This window comes from Telopea speciosissima, chromosome 9, assembly GCF_018873765.1.
Source record: "Telopea speciosissima isolate NSW1024214 ecotype Mountain lineage chromosome 9, Tspe_v1, whole genome shotgun sequence".
Taxonomy (NCBI): domain Eukaryota; kingdom Viridiplantae; phylum Streptophyta; class Magnoliopsida; order Proteales; family Proteaceae; genus Telopea; species Telopea speciosissima.
The window spans coordinates 1,599,893-1,619,841 of NC_057924.1; the positions used below are offsets into that span (position 1 = coordinate 1,599,893).

General features: G+C 38.2%; 1 protein-coding gene across 4 annotated transcripts; it reads right to left on the reverse strand.

The window, feature by feature from the left end:
- Window positions 1-2,997: 2,997 nt before the first annotated feature.
- On the reverse strand, window positions 2,998-18,269 carry LOC122640064 (GBF-interacting protein 1-like). 4 transcript variants are annotated; one of them, XM_043833180.1, is made up of 10 exons: window positions 17,955-18,269; window positions 16,138-16,181; window positions 14,519-14,624; window positions 13,599-13,728; window positions 12,816-13,507; window positions 9,184-9,577; window positions 8,309-8,567; window positions 7,261-7,422; window positions 5,102-5,602; window positions 2,998-3,870 (listed from the first exon to the last, which is right to left on the reverse strand). In XM_043833180.1, the coding sequence occupies exons 1-10, from the start codon at window positions 18,112-18,114 to the stop codon at window positions 3,574-3,576; spliced, it is 2,745 nt and encodes a 914-aa protein (XP_043689115.1). In that variant the 5' UTR covers window positions 18,115-18,269; the 3' UTR covers window positions 2,998-3,573. The 4 variants fall into 4 exon arrangements, with proteins under 4 accessions (XP_043689115.1, XP_043689114.1, XP_043689113.1 ...); XM_043833179.1 differs by having other exon boundaries at window positions 8,276-8,567; window positions 9,184-9,571; window positions 17,955-18,268; XM_043833178.1 differs by having other exon boundaries at window positions 8,276-8,567; window positions 9,184-9,574; window positions 17,955-18,268.
- Between the last annotated feature and the right edge of the window lie 1,680 nt (window positions 18,270-19,949).

The following is a 19,949-nucleotide window of genomic DNA, read 5'->3' on the forward strand; positions in this document are numbered from 1 at the left end:
AAGCCAACCAGAATAACTGGGTGAACTTGTTGGACGTTGCACAGTTTTACCTCAACATGCAACCGAGCTCTGTCACTCATAAAAGCCCTTTTAAGCTCGTTTCTGGCCAACAACCGTTGGCACCACACATGTTGGCCGTTGGTAACAAGGAAAACAATCTTGTAGCCCATCGATTTGTCAAGAAATGGAAAGACAATGTGGAAATGATTAAGGTCTATCTGGATAAAGCTGCCCACTGCATGAATAAGTGGGCCGATAAGAAAAGGAGACCTGATAAGTTCAACGTTGGTGATATGATCCTGGTGAAGCTACGGCCCGAGCAACTCAAGACACTTCGAGGCACATTTGCGAAGTTGGTACGTCGCTACGAAGGTCCCTTCCCCATCATCAAACGGGTTGGCAAGGTCTCTTATCAGGTGTAACTCCATGTCTGGCTCCAACAACTTCATCCAATTTTCCATGCTAGTTGCTTAAAGCCATACCATGCTGATCCAGATGATCCAGCTTGAAACACTTCAAAGTGCCCTCCAACGGTAGTGAAGTTTACCCCAACAAAAGACGTCAAATACATTATAGTTGAGCGACGAATGCAAGTTAGTTTTACCCCACAGACCTTCGTTGATGGAGTACCTAGTCAAGTGGAAGGGCGTGCTAGAGTCTAAAGCAAGTTGGAAACCAGTGACGTCTCTATTAGCCTTCCCCGACAAGATCGAAGAGTACCTTCAAAATGAGTTGACAAGGGCGTCAACATTACAAGTGGGGGAGAATGTCACAACTGTTTTGTCAAGCGCTGTTCGCATGACCTACGGTAGTGTCACAGGTGGGGGTTGAGGGGTAGTCGTGGCATGGGGATGGTGCCTGATGGTATTTTTGTAATTACTTTTCTATGAGTATGATTTTTCAGGGGGGTCATGTCTCCTTCCGAAAAGTAAAAAGCATAAAAGCATCCTTATAGGGGAGTAACAGGTTGTTTAGGAGTGTAGCCTTTGGTAGTCTGCCCCTATGCAAGCGGCGTGAGGCCCCATTGTCCTGCTACACACTTCGCTTGGTGATCGATGCCCTTTAGATTGCTAGGTTGTAATGTTTTTCTTCTATTAATGAAAGTGCTTTGTCTTCCCACCATTTGTGTGTCTTTGCCTTGCTTTTTTCTTTCCCTTTTATGGCTTGTTTAGGCTGACTCATAGCATCGTGAGCTAGTGAGTGTCGCACTGACATCCAATTGTGTAGATCCGTGAAACTTGGCGAGTTTGCGACGGAAGTTTGACATCCCCTGGACCTGGCTACCAACTGCCATATAACTATTTTAAATTTGGGCAAGAGAACACTGGTGGGCATAGGGATGGATGGACAATACGAGACATAATGATTATGGTAAATCGACAGGATGGGTGGGTGAATCGCATCAATTGCATCAACGACATGATGATCATAGTTCAAGGTGATGCTCGGCATTGAGGCTACGCAGTCCCTAGCCAATGAGAGTGCACAAGGGTATCAAAATGGATGGATTTTTATTTCACTGAGCCGGTGTAGTAATTTTGTGCGCTCCTATGTCTAGCACAGTCTCCATGCAGCCTGACAATGATCTTTTTCCCTTTAAATTTTGTTTCATTTTCTTTTATATAATTGGAATTTAAAGTATCTCATACATTCTAACTTGCACGATGTATGATAAGATTAAGTATTTAGTTGTTATATTGTGTTTATTTCGTCAATTGGGAGGTTTTCATTTGAGACCTGGTATTCTGCATTCTATTATTCTATTTGTTGAATGATTTGTTGCATAGTGAATATATGCTCATATTTTTGCTTCGAGGTTTATATAAAGAATCATATTAAACAAGTATTGCTTGACTTTTCACAATTCCTTACTACCAACTCAATTTCGATGTTGGCCAGACATTATATCAATATTCTCTATATGGATCATAAGCCTTTCTTAGATTTGGATATGATTTTTTATGTTAACAAGGCCTAATTGGAATAATTGGAAAAAGGGAAAAATGTTCTCTGCACATGAGGGTGGGCAAAATGATCACCCCCCCCCCCCCAATGGCCGAAATGATGTGTCCGTCCAACCCCATGTGTCTGGGCACAATCTGCGCCCCTATGCGCTCCCAGACAAAGAACATCATCCCTTCAAAAGATTAAAACAAAGACATGAAGTGTTGAGGGTTATACAAATCTCCTTAGCTCAATGTCAATCCTGCAATTCTTGATGCATAAATTTTACAAATTTATCAGGATTGGATAACAATGAAAAGGACATTAAGTTGTGTTTGGTATGCATTATCGGAATAAATTCTAAAACAAGAAGAACAAAATGAAGAATAACAGCAATGATTCAGATGTGAATGATTCAGATGCTCAAATCTGAAACCACCCTCTGTTTTGGATTCTAAATTAATGGTGAAGCCATTGATTTATATCAATTTTGAGCGAAAACAATGAACAAATTATGAGCTTAGTCAGTGGCTGGGCTGCTATGATCTTGATAGGCAAACTATCATCTGATCAAGGTTCATACCATTACTGGCAAGGTGACGATTCCCTCTTTGTTTGTTCTAACTCTATTAGCGTATTATAAATGATAGGTTAGTGATTCATTACTTCTTGGTGGGCTGAAAATGAAATTTTATAGAGATCACCAATAATCCAAGCTTTGTCAATGGAAGAACAGTAAGCTCAGGATCCTCCTCTCCTGAGTCCTCTGTCACTATAACATACCATAACTTGCTGTGTATTTAAATGGAAAGAAAAAGAGCTCTTCGCATTTATTGGCCCATTGAGAGCCCGGCTGCCTCCACTGTGATGCAAGGATGCGCTGCCCCTACCTGTTTCCCTACCAAGTGCCCACTTCACTACATTTTGCAACTCAGCAATAGGCATCATAGTCATAAAAGATAAAACACTGCATCAGTACCCGTATCAGTTTCGAAAAAAACCTTTAGGTATTAGGTATGGCTTCCCAAGTCTGTTAACTAATTATCTGTGTCATGACCAAAAAATATTTCTACTTCTCTTATACCAATTACAACAGTTTGTCATACATCATCATCATCATCATCTCTTACTATCAAAATTTAATTTACAGGTAAGACAGTGGAAGAAAAAGAAGGAAAACCCACCAACTTCATCTTACCTTCAGGAGTCCCTATAGACCTAAAAGAGGAGAAAAAAGGAAGGGGAAAAAAAACCCATAAAGCTATTCACCACCCAGAGTAATTCAAAAATAAAGGGCTAGAATTTCTATTCAGAACAGAAAAAATATAAAATGGGGAAAAAAGAAAAGGACCAGCACCAGCAGCAAGCAAGTAAACACCTGCACATGGCTCCTCAACTAACTTAAAATGGTCAATATCAGTCACAGGTAAATCTCACCTTCCATCCCAATCCCCGAGCATCCTCCCCCACTTGACACAATTTCCCATCCATCTATATATTTACACTCAGATAATGGCGATGTCATAGATTTTTTCCCGATGTTCCCCTCCACCCAAACTCCATGTATCTCCAAGAATTCCAAGATCGATTTCTATTTCTTGGTTTCACTCTCCACAAAGAATCCCCCTTTCAGTAATTATTAGTCCAATTCATCTGAGCACGCTGAGGCTGCTGATAGACACCAGCTGGGGGTCCCACCATTTCAACAGCTCCAGCCATTGTCTGAGACTGTTGCAGCAGTGGATGGACACTTGCCGCAGCCACCGTCTGTGCAGGGTGATAGATTCCAGCAAATGCACCATGGCCAGCCTGTGTAGGGGCAAAGGCCACATGCTGACCCTGAGGAGGAAGGTTGTAGAAAGAGCTAGCCTGCAGACCAGAGATGTCTCTTCCTGGTGCAGGAATCCAGACCGCCGATCCTTCACTCTGTGTAAATCGGTCAAAAGTTAGTTATCTGCCAACTCTAATTTCCAGAATACAGTGGCAAAATAAAGAAATACATTAGAGTTCAAAACTGGCTTGATCTGATACAACTGTTTGATATATCGATATATTCCTCAGTATCTTAATAGTTTTGAGATGAAAAGTGGAAAAGCTTAGAAAGATCAAACACAAAATTCAGCGACTCAAGGTGCTTTACGAGTGGCCTCAAACTGGAGATAAGTTGAATGATTGCCATTTGATGTGGTATAGGCATTTGACATGGAGGTCAATCAGTACACAGTAAGAAGTGATACCATGCAGATTACAGGAGTTAAAATCCAAGTGAAGAATAACATATATGAATTGGCTCTGCACTGACAATAAACATAGCTTTAATCAAAGTAGAATGGCAGAACAGGGTCCCTACAACCAAGCACATTAACAAATGTTCGTATAAATTTCAATTATAATAAGTAATAAGTCTAGCCAAGAATCCTACAATATTGACAATTATTTTCATGAGTATCAGCAGCTTGATTAGATTGAAACACATGTATAACATCTCTACTTATTTGCAATTCAAAATAATATTTCTGTTACGAAGGACCTCGAAACAAAATCATATATGAAATGTCACAATCATTCGTACCAAATACCAAATTTTGAGTCGAAATTGCTGAAGAGTTTCAAATTTGTTAAAAAAACTTACAAATCTTTGAGAATTCAAACCTCTCCCAAACTCATCTAGGCTACCACCATCCCAGAACAAGATTGCAAAGAGATATTTAGGTTGAAACTACGATTAAATGTTATCATCTTGGTCCAATTTTTTTATTAGATTTAAGCAATGTTTGAATACTTAAGAGTCTTACACTAGCAAAATAGGGGCAAAACCAAACTACCTCTTTGAGTGTTCATTTGACTTTCATCTAATTTTTCATACATGCGTATTTGTGTTTAAATAAGCATCACCTAAAGTTTTATTTCAAAGTTCTTAGTAATTCCCTTATTTCCACTCATTTACCAAATTTGGACAGATTTTGTCCATTTCGATGAAATATTTTGATTTCAACATGAGTCGAAATGACCTACCCAGTGGAAATCTTACACCTATTGTGTTGCCTGAAATTCCAATCCATTCATCAAGTGGAGCAGAGCGGAAGGCAAAAGAACTCACATAAAGGACTGGAAAAGCTTTGCTGCAGAAGGCAAAGAAAGCGAAAGGAATACAAACCTGCTGGCCAGTGATGTAGACATTATTTTCCTTGAACTGAGAAGCTGCAACATCGTCATTTCCTGCAGAGTTTCCTGTGTTTGTGGCAGGACTGGGAGGGTAACCAGCAGGGGAGGAGCTGCATGGTCCATAACCAGTGGCCACTCCTATGTGTGTTGAGTTGCTGGTATTAGTTCCAGGTTTGTATTGAGAAAGAGAGTATTTGACACCAGTGGCAGCAGCTGCTGAAGGAGGTGGATATACATTGCCTGTTGGTGGTTGCTGAGGGAACGCAGTGTTGCTTAGAAAATGGTGAATGGTTGGAGGTGGTACATAGAATGGGGAGAAATACTGGCTATATGGCATGTAGTTAGGAGGATAATGAGAGATATGAACTCCAGCAGGCTGCCTGAAAACAGGAACTGGTTGCGGAGTTACAGCTATAGAGCTCTGCATCACACCCGCAGCTTGACTCACCAGTGGAGTTGGAGCTGTAGTAGACAGGACCAAGGAGTTGCCACTCTGCAATTGGACACCAAAGTATAAGGCCAGGAAAACATGCACATTTACTCAACAAAAATCTAAGAGGTGCATAGATTGATTTAACACAGAGAAAGGTTCTTGGAGCTGCTGGAACTAGAACTAAGACTGTAGAATACATAATGAACCAATGGAAAGTTCACATGGGCTAACTAAAAAGATAACCAGTATTAAGCCCTGAATAACCATTATAAATGTCAAATTTCAGTCAACTTTGTTTTTTTCATTATTTAAGTGCCACTTGTCAACTCTCTCTCATATATTGAGAATTCTTTAACATTCAAAATTTCCTAAAACAAAGAAAGTTCTAGGACTATTTTTTAGCATACATTTGCACTCACATTCACCATCACCAGGGACAATCACCAAAGCCCGGAGCAAATGAGTCACATCTGAGAAATGGCTATGGCTCTCATTCTTAAAAAAGAAGGGGGTGGGTCTGGTTCTCACATTGCTCTGAAGCACATGGTTAGTGTTAAAAGACAGCTGAACTAAATCAGTCAGAGTCGGTTTATTAGCAATTAATTTTGTTTCTTTGCAAAGCAATTTCTATAAAAATTAGAAGTGGGTTGGATTATAATTAAATTCAGCTATGAGTAGGAGTTGGTCGAAGTCCTATTACAAATTGAGGTTTTTTAAAAATCTATAAAAAGGTCACAGCTTGTCCTGCAGGTAATGTCTGTTCCTTGTCAAAGCACAACCTGGGTTTAAATCCCTCCACTCTGGGTTTGAATCCCTTCACTTCTCCCCACCCCCAATAAAACCCTCAAAAAATATTGTTATTGCCAGCCAAGTATCCACCAGCTCAACCAAGCAGCAAGAAAATCCCTATCTTAAAATTGTTCTAACTGACCCATTTGGGCAAGCCACATCAGCCATCACATGGAAATGCTGGCCTTATTTATGAAATTGTGGCAGAAAAAAATTTTCCCAAGTGTGTTTTCTATGGTGGATGCGTCTCCATCAAAAGGGGCCATTGCTTGGAACAATGGTAAAAGGTTCGGGCTGCCAGGGCATATGCCCAGGTTCGAGTCTTGAGAGCAGCCACTTTACACCAAAAAAAAATGCCAAAGGTTAGGACCATCTCCAAGTCACCCCTCCCAAGACCCCACATGGGCGGGACTAGAAGTGGGTAATGCCCCTTATGCATCTCCATCAAAATTTAACTCCTTATTGAGAGATGGAGACAGAGAAATGACCCACATGTACTCAATTCTAAGCATCCAAATGTCAGAGGACAGCCAATTCCTATTGGGACATGTAAGTTAGCCCACAGAAAACAAAACCCCTTGGATGCTTAGGATCACCCAAACGAGTGTAAGCTTTTGTTACAGGCATTGGAAGAAAAAAGAAAGGTTATTGATAAAATTAGGAGCTAGTAAGAATGGACAGGTGTTGGTAAATAGCGATCCAAGCGGTTGCCTGAAATATGAATCATCCAAACTGATAAGCATGTGTGCCAGAAACAACTCATTGTGGTACCTTTTCCCATGTATGTAAATATAAATGAACAAGGCCTTTACACACCCTTCAATCTTCCCACATGAGGATTTCAAAAAATTCTTTAAGAACCCCAGTAACATTTAAATCATTCACATACCGGACAAAATAAATATTTAAATTGATTGATATGAACAAACCTCTTGAGACTGGCCAGTCTGAGAAGACAGCACTGCAATATTCCCATTGTACTTGGTTGCAGTTCCGGGAGCAAGGAAGGGAGAGAAGCGGCCATCACCATCAACACCAGGCCGGTAAAACTGTGTATAATAGCTTGCGGAGGGATCAAATGGCTGCTGAACCTAAATATTAAAAAATAATAATAATAATTAAGTACCTTATAAACCCCCCCCCCCAAAAAAAAAAAAATGATAGCCCAGAGATTGAGAGTGAGAGAGAGAGGTGCCGGGAGAAGACTTCTTTAAGAACATGATTGACCTTTGAAGTATTAAAGGGTCCAATCCAGTCTAGGAAGTATACCACAAAAAAGTAGGGTGAGATAGAAATAAAAATCAGTCTTATGGTTTAAGAGTGCAGTCCGACAGTGTAGATGAAGAACATGCTAGTTTTTTTGGAAAAGAAAGTCCAACTGGTACAAAGATTGATCTACACCAGTTATAACATTGAACAAACCAGAGATAGCTAAGAGAATTGCCAATTGCCCTGCAATCTCATAAGGAATATGTCATGCTATGTATCTGGGCCGTGTGTGTCTTGGTTTTGGGTCCTAACCCAGAAATTATTGTGAGGCCTCCATTACTACAATATGCTTCATGTTCAGATGATCTGGACCATCTACGAATGGGCTCAAGCTAACACATTCTCTATGCAAATAATTAAGAATGGAATGATGATTTCAGCATCTGACCCATGCATAAATTGAAACTCTGAATCTTTAATACCCTTTTCCAACTTTGCAATGAATAGAGGAAAAAAAAAATAGATGGTGGCAATAATTTGGATTAAGCTGATTCTTTGCCAGGTCAATCTCTCAAATGGGACACAGACGGGTCCCAAGACTATGAACCATATGATAAAGTACAGGGGGGCCAGAACTGAAGATAATACCCATGTATTGGCATATGTGGAAGGCCAACACTAAATATGGGAAAATTCATTGATAAAAGACAGAGAGAAAAAGAATTGAAGGCTTACAACAAAGCTTGGGAGGCGAGAGACATCACGTGCCTGAGGCTCAGAGCTTTCAAAGGGTGCCAGCTGACCTCCTACCACAGGTGGCATGAACCCAAAACTGTAATTTGCAGCAGTATGGACAACCGAGTACTGAGGACCACCAGATGGCAAAAGCGTCTCTGGCTTGGACTCTGTGACTTGGCTGGATGAGACATCAGCCTCTCCAGATGACAAATTTTCTGGCATCTGTGTAGGTGACTGTGGATGATCAGGATACCCTTCTTCCTGAGCAGCAGGGAATGCATTGTGATTGCTGCACACAATTGCAAACAAGTTAAAATTTCAGAATTGTGGAGAGTAATAACAATAGGAACAACAGCAGACGGGAAAGTATGATAAGATTCAGAACAGTTAATGTATTTAGTGGACTAGACTTAATCTCAAACAGCCTAGCAGTAAAGATAGACCATTTACAGGAGCTGAAGTACCACCATAAAATCCACCGGAGATTCTTCTAAGATCAAAACCAACAAAATAACCACCACCATATCATCTCTAGACCTTTCATCCAGATCCCTTAGCCAGATTTAATACTAAGCATCAACAGAGTGAAATAGAATGTCTATCGTCACCAACATGCTTGGATTCTGGCACAAAAATCCTATACAAGAATGATTTTTTTCGCAAGACTCAGTCTTAGAATTTCTTTATGTCCACAACTTGTACAATCCCAATCCATACTTCATCCTCTTCATTATCCATCCAATACCCTTTCTGAATAATCATGTAGCAGGTAATAGCATTTGCATCATTTTCATTCCAGGAAGAAAGGATGACAACCGCAGGGAGTGTACATGGCCTCTAATAGAACTAGGGACATCATATTAATTGAACACTTGACAGAAAAACAAGTGTTTTCTGATACGAACCTTGAGGAAGGTTCCTCAGCAGTTTCTTCAAAACCCTGTGAGGATTCAGACAGAGGTGTAGAGCTCTTGTCACTATCAGGACCATTTGCATAGCTCATGCTGGTCCCAAAACTAGCATCAAAGCTTCCAAAACTCAATCCAGTTCTTTCTGCTTCAGGGACATGGAGGTGGGTAGGAATGATAACATGTTGACCATTGGAGAAACGTAAATCTTCCAACTTCTTCTGCAACTTTAAAGTTGCTTCTTCTGAAGCAGAGGCATTCAATAAAGGTTGTGACTGAGCGCCAGCTTCGATAGTGATAGACACACCATCAGATATCCCAATGGCTCCACTAGCTTGAGAAGTATTATTGTTTGTAGGCTTTGGTTTCCACTCCTTGCCAGGGCCTACTGCTGTGGGAAAAACAAGATCACCAGTTGTATATCCATTAATATTATTGACACAGAATAAATTAATCCAGGCAGTAACAATGATTTAAATGCATAAAAAATGCAAACCACCTGCCAACTTAGTACCCTAATCATTGACATTTTTTTATATTCTTAATTTCTTCCATCGAACTGCAATGAATAGAATTTGCATATAGGAAATAAAGTATAACGAACAAAATTTGCAGATAGGAAACATAGCATAGGAACGTCATATAATATCTATAATAAATGCCACAGAAAATAAAAGAGTTTGATCAATAGAAGTTGTGCAAAATACTGCAAAGTCCTAGAGTTCCAGCATTATAAAACAACTCAACTCAGCCGTATCCCAACTAAGGCTCTCTTCGTATCATTTTTATTTTTGTTTTTTTGACATAAAAACGTTTTTGCAGGCGTTTGGTATCATTTATCTATTATGACCACATTTACGCGAGTACCATTAATAAACGTCTCTCTCATTCTCTCTCTCAAACACACATGCATTCGTACACACTTGACTACCTATATATAATATAAGATAATATAATATAAATTATATACAACAAATAGAACTCAGCCTTATCTGAACTAAATGGGATTGGTTACATGGATCCCTACCCTCCAATCAGCTCTATTCGAGGTCATACTTGATACAAGGCCTAAGTTATGCATGCCTTTTCTCACCACTTCTCCTAAGATCATTTTAGGTCTGCTCTGGCTCTTTTAGTTCCTTCAATCTGAATTAGATCACTCCTCCAAACTGGAGCATCCAAAGGCCCCTGTTGAACAGGGCCATGCCACCTCAAACGACTTTCTCGTAGCTTATCATGTATCGGAGCGACTCTTAAACCAGCTCTAATATGATCATTCCTTACTTTATCCTTCCTAGTTTTACCACTCATCCATCTCAACATCCTCATCTCCGCCACACTGAGTTTATCTACATGATGCTTCTTAACTGCCCAACATTCCGCATCATACATCATAGCCAGTCGAATGACTAGGGCATACCCAGTGCTCGAGGCTCCCGCCACTACGGGGTTTGGGAAGGGTCATAATGTACGCAACCTTACCCCTACTTTCGCAAAGAAGTTGTTTCCAGACTCCAACCTGTAACCACTTGGTCACAATGGAACAACCTTTACTGTTGCACCAAGGCCCATCCTCAGCCGGTCGTATGACTATTCTATAAAATTTTCCTTTAAACTTTAAAGGAATACACCGATCACACAACACTATGGAAGCACCTCTCCACTTCATCCATCCTATTTTAATTCTCTATGAAACATCATCCTCTATATCACCTTCTTTATTTATGATTGAGCCAAGATACCTAAAATAATCACTGTGGTATCTCCCTCTCATAAATTTTCACGACCTCATTATCCATCCTAACGTAACCAAAATTACACACCATATACTCCGTCTTCGTTCTACTTATCTTAAAACCTTTTGATTCCAAGGTTGATCTCCATAACTCTAACTTGGCGTTAATCCCTGATTTAGTCTCATCCACAAAAAACATACACCAAGGAACCTCATCTTGAATGTCTTTGGTTAAATCATCCAAGATAAACGCAAACAAATAAGGGCTTAAAGCTGATCCTTGATGTAACCCAATTGTGAATTCACTACCTCCCCCCCCCCCCCCATTCTTACACCATCATATATGTTATTATATAAAAGCATATACATATATTTTATAATATATTATATAAGCAAAAGTCTTCCTTTTATAATATATTTTATATTATATTATATGTATGATATTATATTAAATAATTATTTACTACCCATATTATGTATTATATTATATAATTATAATATAAACGAAAAGATAATGACACCAAAGAGAACCTAAATGGGGTCGGCAACAAGGATCCTTCTTCTCCAATTATAAAACAAATAGCATAAAATATTAAAAGTTAAAACACGAAAGTTGTAAAAAAATGAATTAAAAAAAAAAATCTCTAAAACTCAATTGCAAATCTTCTATACAAACTACACAACCCCCTCCCCCAAAGTAAAGATAGAAAAAACAACAAAAAATAAAATAGTTTATGGTAGTTTTCATGGGCACAAGTTGACTGTAGGCCAGCACAGAATCTAAAATCTAGATTATGAACAGTGAAACATTAATTAGATATGGCTTTTTGACCTGTAAAGTAGACGAGTTGATTACAAAAAAGACGCCAAAAGAAAGTGCATAGCACAAAAAAGCAGTATAAAATTAGAAATTACCAATTTCATCATGAAGTTTCAACTTATTAGTGCCAAATTAGTCTGGGAAACATACCAACAATTGAATCACACACTGTAACTGTTATAGAAAATCACAAGGGCAAGGAAAAAGTAATATTTAACACTAGTAATAATTAACACTATTCTCTAACCTATATCTCTATGACAACCCTTCAGTTAATGAGCTTCACACGCATTATCAGTGCATATAGTGTGTGAAGCTTGACTATTCAACATGTCATGCAGATTATTCATTCATACATTACCTACAGAATAAAAAACCATCTCCAATTCTTCATTACATTCCTATACATATGGCAGTTTCTGTTCTTAATAGCATATTTTCTTCCAAGAATAAATAATTGGTCAAACTTTGAGTCCTCATACTTGCACTTTCCTGATGATATTGTCACTTAACTCTGTACTCTTGCTTTGCCAAATGAATGTGCATAATTATACAAATAAAGGAAATATTCACATCAACACTAAAGGTCAACACACAGAAAGAAGACTGTAATTCAACTAATTCAACATGTAGGTTTCAGTTTAATATCCAAACAGGTACATCTCTTCTTCCTTGTTTGAAAATGTTAATTGAGAATATTTGGAAGTAAACCTGTGATTCACATACATGACAAAGGACCCCCCAACACACTAAGATCAAGGTTGGAATTAAGGAACAATAATTAACAAGCCAACTTATTGAATCTCTCCCTCTTCCTCTCCCTCTCCCTTCTTTTTATTTTAAGGAAAATGCACCAAATGAGAATTATACCAAACTTACTTCAACTGCACATTTCATTAACCACTTTTTCAAGTCAATTAAATTCCATCAAGAAAAATCAAAATTACAATAATTATCTATCACACATATTAACCCTATATCTTCATATTAAAAAAATAAATAAATAAATAAACACAAATGCCTTGTTAAAAGGAAGAAAAAGAATGAGGTTTCAGGCTCCAGCGTGTATATTACCCTTCTGAGGACCAATAAGTTGTTGCGACCGATTGTTGTAATTAGATGAAGGCCTACTAGCTGTAGAGCCACCATGAGTAGAAGATGTAGGTTGTGATGGCTCAGAGAGCTGATTCCTGTCAACTCCCTGTGATTTGGCAAGCATCCTGCTGTGCATGGTGCTCCCAATGTCTGAAACTGCTTTCTCATTCGTTGATGAAGCAAACTCAGATTCAACTACATCATGAGCTATAGTTTTGTCCATCTGAAGATGATTAGTTAAGTCCTGAGGAACAGTTGACTTGCTATCAGCAGAGATGGTCGCATTTGGCTCAACACTTGTTCGTTGGCTCCCCACCTGACGTTTAATTGTGCCTACCGCACCTGGAAGCCGTGAATCCAGAGAAAGCACCAGAACAGGATCTGAAGCCGAGGAATATACACCGGACACAGATGCAGGAGTCATCAAAGCCGAGAAGTGGTCAGAGCTTGGTGTGGGCTGACCACCTGAAACTCCAACCACAGATGCAGGGATGTCACTCTTTGCATTGACATGTGAAGGAGGAGGTTCACTTCCGAGCTGATTTGCATCAAAACCGGAACTATCTTCAGATGTGTTCATGCCACTGCCAGTTGGCAATTGGGAGGCACGTCCATGACTGGAACTCCCAGAAGCCACAGTTGTGGAACCATTAGCCACAACAGAAACAGAGCTGCAAAACAACAATACCCAAGTAAAAGTCATACAACACAATACAGTAGGATTGGAGAATAAGAAAACAAAAAACTACGTTGACAAGTCACCTTGATGCAGGAGTCGTTGCTTTATTTTCTGTATCCTGAGATACTGGCAAAGAAGGTGTAACCCCTCTCTCAGTGCCTTGATTGACTCCATTTTCTTTTCCAGCCACAGCGTTCCTCCCACCACCAGCATCTGACAAGACAGACAAGTCAGAGAAAAAAAATTGGCAACTCAACATATAAATAACAGACACTGACACAACTTAAAACCAATCTGTTGTTATAAGCATGGTGAGACTGGTTTGCAACACCAACATCAATATCGAAACACTCTAGGATAAAAGTTGATGTGCTTTGAAGGACGAAGGAACAAGGATGAGATGAGGAAGGTAGCTCTTGATGCAAAAAAAGAAGCCATAAGACCTGAAACTTAAGCTTCACTCTCTCATTTAAATACATAAACTCAATAAAAATTTGTTGAACCAACAAACTGTAGAAACAACAAGAAACATAATAAAAGACGTGATTTCCTCAGTCTTGGCGGCTATACTTCAATAGCACTTTGGTTTGGCCCCGTTCTATTTCTATTTGTGTGTGGAATCAGATTAGAACATGTCATGGATACGGCAAAGGTTTTTTTTTTAACTAGTATGTCCAGGTAGATATTAAGACCACCAATTGAATAGCCACTCAGATGGATAGAGGATGGTGCAACAAACAGGTGTTTATTTTCCTGCCACCTCAGCTGCAATATGTAAGTCTGAATCCCAGCCAATATAGTGTTATAGAAGCACCATATATATTAAGGATAACAGAAACTGCCAGTTTCAATAAAGATGGAAATTTTAAAAACAAATACAAAAGAACAAAACAGAAGAATGGACTTGAAGCCTATTGCTAGAAAAATGATGAAAACATAGATTACATATCGGCAGTAACACAAGTGCTGGAATTGCTTCATAAAGTTGAAGTTAGATTTATACCATGAGAGACGTAACGAGGAGAATAGTTTCCACGACCACCCCTGCCCCCTCTCCCCTGCACACCTAATTTCCATCTAGAATCTGCAGGCTCTCTGTTGTTCAGATTCTGCAAGAAATAAAGAAATATAGTACTGTCAATCAAGTGAACAAATGAAAAAGAAGAGTAAAAAACAACAGTTCCTTGCGGGAGGGAGGAAAGTTAGACAGCACAGAATAGCACATAATGCTTGAAAGGAAAACTTATGACAAATTCCACATGCCACAGATAAGAATAAACTACGAAATGTAAAATGCAATATCTGTATCATATAATTATAATTATCAACTGAATTCCCTTCGATTTGTCAAGGTCAAAACCATCCAAAATCTTACTTATGTTCCCAAATTTTCTTACATCTATCTCATCTTTACAAATTCAATTATAAAAGTTATCACCACTACATTTGTTTGTTGACATAATGACATCAAATCTTTTGGAAGCATTAGTTGTTGCCCTTAGCTGAGTCAACTTCCTATTCTGTCAGCAACAAATAAAGCATAGACATGATGGAACAGACAGAATAGTTAATACTTCCCCACATAATTCTTTCAACTTATGTTCGGCTTCTAATGTATCTGAAGTAAAAAAAAAATGATATTTACCATATCCCATAGCCAACCCTCACACCAAGAGAAATTTGGCTGAGAACAAAAATGCAGTGTGACATGGTAAAAGATCAGATGGCCAGATAACCATTCCTGTCCTATTAAATGAAATTGGCACGTCCAAGTTCATAACCAGCATTAGTGCCAGCGAAGTGAATATACTACAGAGGGTGTAACCAAGTGAACATGTTCAGATGTCAGCATATGTAAGTAGAAATCACCCAACTAAAAGTCAGTTTCGATGGAACCTGAAGCAAAAACATTTTACTTATTCCATCAAAATTGAACCAAGTCATCATTTACAAAAGAAACAGTGATTTCAACTACAACAAAATTAATTGTGATTTTAGAAACAAAAATAATTCGGTTCTGATGACAAGGGAAATCAAAATTTAATTCCTTGAATGTAAAAGCTGGAAAAAATACAGCACCACAGAAAATGTCCCTTGGCCCGAGAAAGCAACTAAAGACTCGATACAATCATGCATCTCATAGAAGCTGCATATCCTGCATCAAGCAGTGTTTATAACCACATTCATTGAACACAACAACAAACAAACATACTCAAATCTTCACCTCTTTGATACATCCAGTAGAATGATTACTGCAAAAATCTCTAAGCCTATGTTTGGAAGGCAAGAAAATAATAAAAAAAGTTTGAAAACTTTTAAAACAGAGGACAAAAAAAGAAAAATAAACTCATCATTGATTTCATTGGTACTTTAGTCTTATTATGTTTTTCTTTTCTTTTCTTTTCTTTTCTTTTCTTGCCTTCCAAACGAAACCTAAAATAAATGCAAACAGTGAGACCTTGAATGCATAGAATTTATATTCCGAAAAACATAACCAAAACCAACACCATTCTATATGGCATAACTCTTGAAGTTGATTATAGGCTGTGCTTTATTCAATGAATGAAACTGCAACAAGAAATTAAAATGAAATGGGTTTTATCACCTCAAAGAAAAACTCACCTCCTTTCTCCTGTCACGTTTCCTTCTGACCTCATGAAATGTATCTGTTGAATCAAAGTAAACAAGTTTGGAAGTCATTAAACATATTAAACATAGAAATAACTCCCACTTTCCCAGGTATTTGTAACTTTCAATTTATTCATAAAAATAGAAAGGAAAACAGAAACAATGAAAGCACAATCTGAGAAAATCATATAAAGCAACGCAACAAAGAGGTTCTGTTTGTGAATTTATTGAACACAGATAACAAGAGGATGAAAGCAAGTTATGTAATCTATGGAACAAGGAGTTATCCTAGCATTACTACTTGAAGCCTTGAATCCAGTTAATCACTTGTTTGCATCTATTTACAGCTGCTAAAAAATGTGCATTAAGAGAGCCCTTACTCAAGCTTGTTTGGATTTGTTAACAACTCAAATCATTGTTAAAATCACATCAAGAGAGACCTTATCTAAGCCACACTCTAACCCTTTTATTGCATACCACAACCAAATCTCTCTCTAAATCTCAGTAGTAACAAATCAATTATACACATCCGTGATTTTTCATCAGATTAAAAATTAACAAAATAGAAATCCTAAGCTATATATAACAATTGAAGGGGGGTCGTTAACTGACCAAGTAACATGTAAATAGGAAGACACAATAAATCCACCATCAAAGCCTACCAAAATCTTGGAAAAGAAAACAAGTATTAACACAACTACAGGCATCATGGTGGTTAGAATACTCCTCAAGTCACCAAACAAAATTCACATGGACACCAATTAAGTCAGTAATAACCTGATAACCCATTAAAGAGCCCACAAATAAATCCAGACTATCATCTGCAAAATTCACTGGAAACCCAATATCAGTTGTTCATGTCCACCACAAGACGACCTCCACCCAAATGCAACTCTTTTTGTGATATTTTTTTTCCCATGATTACCTAGCTAAGGGAAACAATAACTGACCAAAACACCAGTGTGATAATCATACATGGACAGAGCACCAACTGTACAGAACTTCCTCAGAGAGTCACTACTATTGTGCCATGGAACTTGATATTCAATCTGGATGCCAACATCCAATCCTTCTCCAGAAAATGCAAGTGTTCTTTAGGAAACTCCTCACCACTTGCTGATCCAACAATTGGTTGTAAACAAGTCTTCACCATGCTTCTAATGCCCATAGAAAGCCAGAGTTCCTGAAACATCACCTTGAGTTCTACCAGGGTATAATCTCCAAACCACTGACTTTAACCCCAGTTCTTTGAATCGAGTGGGAAGAGGAGGGCGGAAGCGAATCACTGAAATTTGGGGAGAAAAACATACTGTCTTTTCCCATGCTTCATCAGTGGGATGAGCATTAAAAAAGAAAACAAGGAACCGTAGATATTTCAAATAAATCAAATTCCTATAAAACAAAAAAGGAAGAAAAAAGGAGGGACTGAAAAAACGACAATGAAACAGATTTGATTTGAAAACTTTAGACTAAATGGAAGCCCTGGACCAGAAAATTTTAGATGGACAAAACCCCATTTTGAGGTCCAATAAACGCAAACAGTACCAAAGTGGGGAAAGAAAGGGGAAAGGAAACACCCAAAAAAAGAAAAAGAGCTAAGACATCCTTACCTAGCTTACATCAAACACTGTAAAGCAATCGAATCCCCTCGTACTCTAACTCAAAATTTCGCAACCCAATCGCAAAACATATCCAAATCAATGAATGAACTGAAAAGAACCCCATGGATCTCAACCCAGAAGGAGTGATATCAGGACCGACCAAACTAACCGAAGCCCACCAAATATATAAGTAAATCGAAGAAGAAATACCTTGAAGCAATAGCTTCTGAGCGGTTTCGTTGGGATCCATTGAGCACTCCTTGAGCATTGCATATATCTCCTCATCGCTGTGGTTCCCGGCGATCTCTTTGATGTTTTGGATCGTTTTACGGACATTGTTAGGGATTGGAACCCTAGAACTGCCACTCATGTTTACGGGGAGACAGCGAGACAGAACCACAGAGACGAAGAAAAAGGTGGGGGAAATAAAGAAAGTAAACGTAACAAAACAAACAGAGAGACAGAAAGAGAGAGAGAGGGGAGAAGATGGGTCTATGGAGAAATAAAGGAAGATGAGAGGTGATTTTGGGGGTTTTGCATTGTGATTTCCAAACGAGGTAGAGGAAGGAGGGAGAGAGAGATTAACAGAATAAACCAAAATAAATAAAAGAATAATTAAATTGACTTACCAGAATGGCCAATGGGAGATGACCCCTCAGACTCTCTCCACTGTTTTGATAGTAAGCGCTTTTGTAATTTCTTCTTGATGTCCTATACACCCCATTCTACAGTCTCTTTCCTTTCATTTTTTGAGTGTATTCTTATTTTATTCAATTAACAAAAAAAAAATTGCTTAATATTTTATTAAAGGGTGTCAATCGGTTCGGTTCAAGATACAAAATGTATAAACCAAAATCGAATCCGAACACATTTTCAAAACCAAAACCAATTCTACTTGTTTCGATTTTTATTTGGGTTTTAGTGGGTTTTAATTTGGTTTCGTGTATTTGGGTAATTATGCCTACTTTTTACATCTTTACCAAATAAAAAACCCTTATTTGTAAGGATCATATCCACCAAACTTTTTCCAAACACTATTAAAAAATAGATTTTATCATCCACCTTTGATTGAAAAATTATATATATGTAATTTTATTTGGCTCTTTATTCAGTTTGAAAATATGTAATCTGGTTCGGTTTAACGGTTTTAAACATAAAACCAAAATTGATTTGGTTCGATTCGGTTTGATTCTAAATTGACATCCTTCCTTGTAGGTTCCTTTAAATTACCTTTTTACCCTTGAGATCCACTCTTATGTTATAGGAACTAGCACTTCAACCATGGTAAGATTCCAACTATGGTGTCAATTAGTCGGTTCGGTCCGATTTTAAATCATATTGAACCCGTTTTGGACTATTAATAATCCAACCAAACCATAGAGCTAAAGTTCAGTTCCAATGTAATTTGGTGCAGTCTTTTATCGAGTTGTCTTAACGGGCTCTTATATATCGAACCTTTGTTGATTTGGTATTGGGCATGGGAAAATCTTGTTGTAATCAACCTTGGCTGCAACAATATTGTAACCTTATTATTTTTCTTGATTTTTTCGACTGTTTATCAAATCTTATTCATTTTTTGTTGATTTCGGTTTCAACTGGTTTCATTTTGTTCGACTTAATCGATTTTGGTTTATATCTGTTTCATAGGAGCCCATACCGAAGCTAGCCCGATAAGATTTGTTTCATCTTGGTCCTGATCCTGATTGAACTAGTCATTTCAATCGGTATGATCGGTGAGGCTGAAATTCAACAGCCCTACATATATTAGCAATGTGATTAGACTTCCTTGATACCATATTGTAGTCCATCTACAAATTTAATGGAAGACAGGTCTTTGAGCAAGTGGCATAGAGGAGAGATGGAATTATTTCATACATGAGAGGGCTGCAAGGTCATTACAGATGAGGAAGAGTAAGATAGAGAGGGTGCTAATGTACACTCTCTTAGGGTCTCATTTAATATTTTCCCAAATTCTCAAGTTAGTAAAGCAAACCTGGTTACTAGATGAATGATTGCATTTTCTTTTATGTTTATGGGAGAAGGTCTCGAGCAAATGGCAAAGGAGAGTGCACCAATGAGTTGCACCAAACTAGTTTCATACATAGGAGGGCAGCGATGTCATTTCATATGAGGTGGAGAGAGGTATACGCAAAGGTGCTAGCCTACCCTGTCTAGCTGCACCAAGAACCTTATCCTTTATTTTTA

Coding starts and splice junctions, on each gene's coding strand:
- LOC122640064 (XM_043833177.1), bottom strand. CDS start 18,114: ATGAGTGGCAGTTCTAGGGTTCCAATCCCTAACAATGTCCGTAAAACG. Junction 13,508..13,598: donor GCAACGACTCCTGCATCAAG/GTGACTTGTCAA, acceptor GTTGTTTTGCAG/CTCTGTTTCTGTTGTGGCTA. Junction 9,578..12,815: donor ACTTATTGGTCCTCAGAAGG/GTAATATACACG, acceptor TTTTTCCCACAG/CAGTAGGCCCTGGCAAGGAG.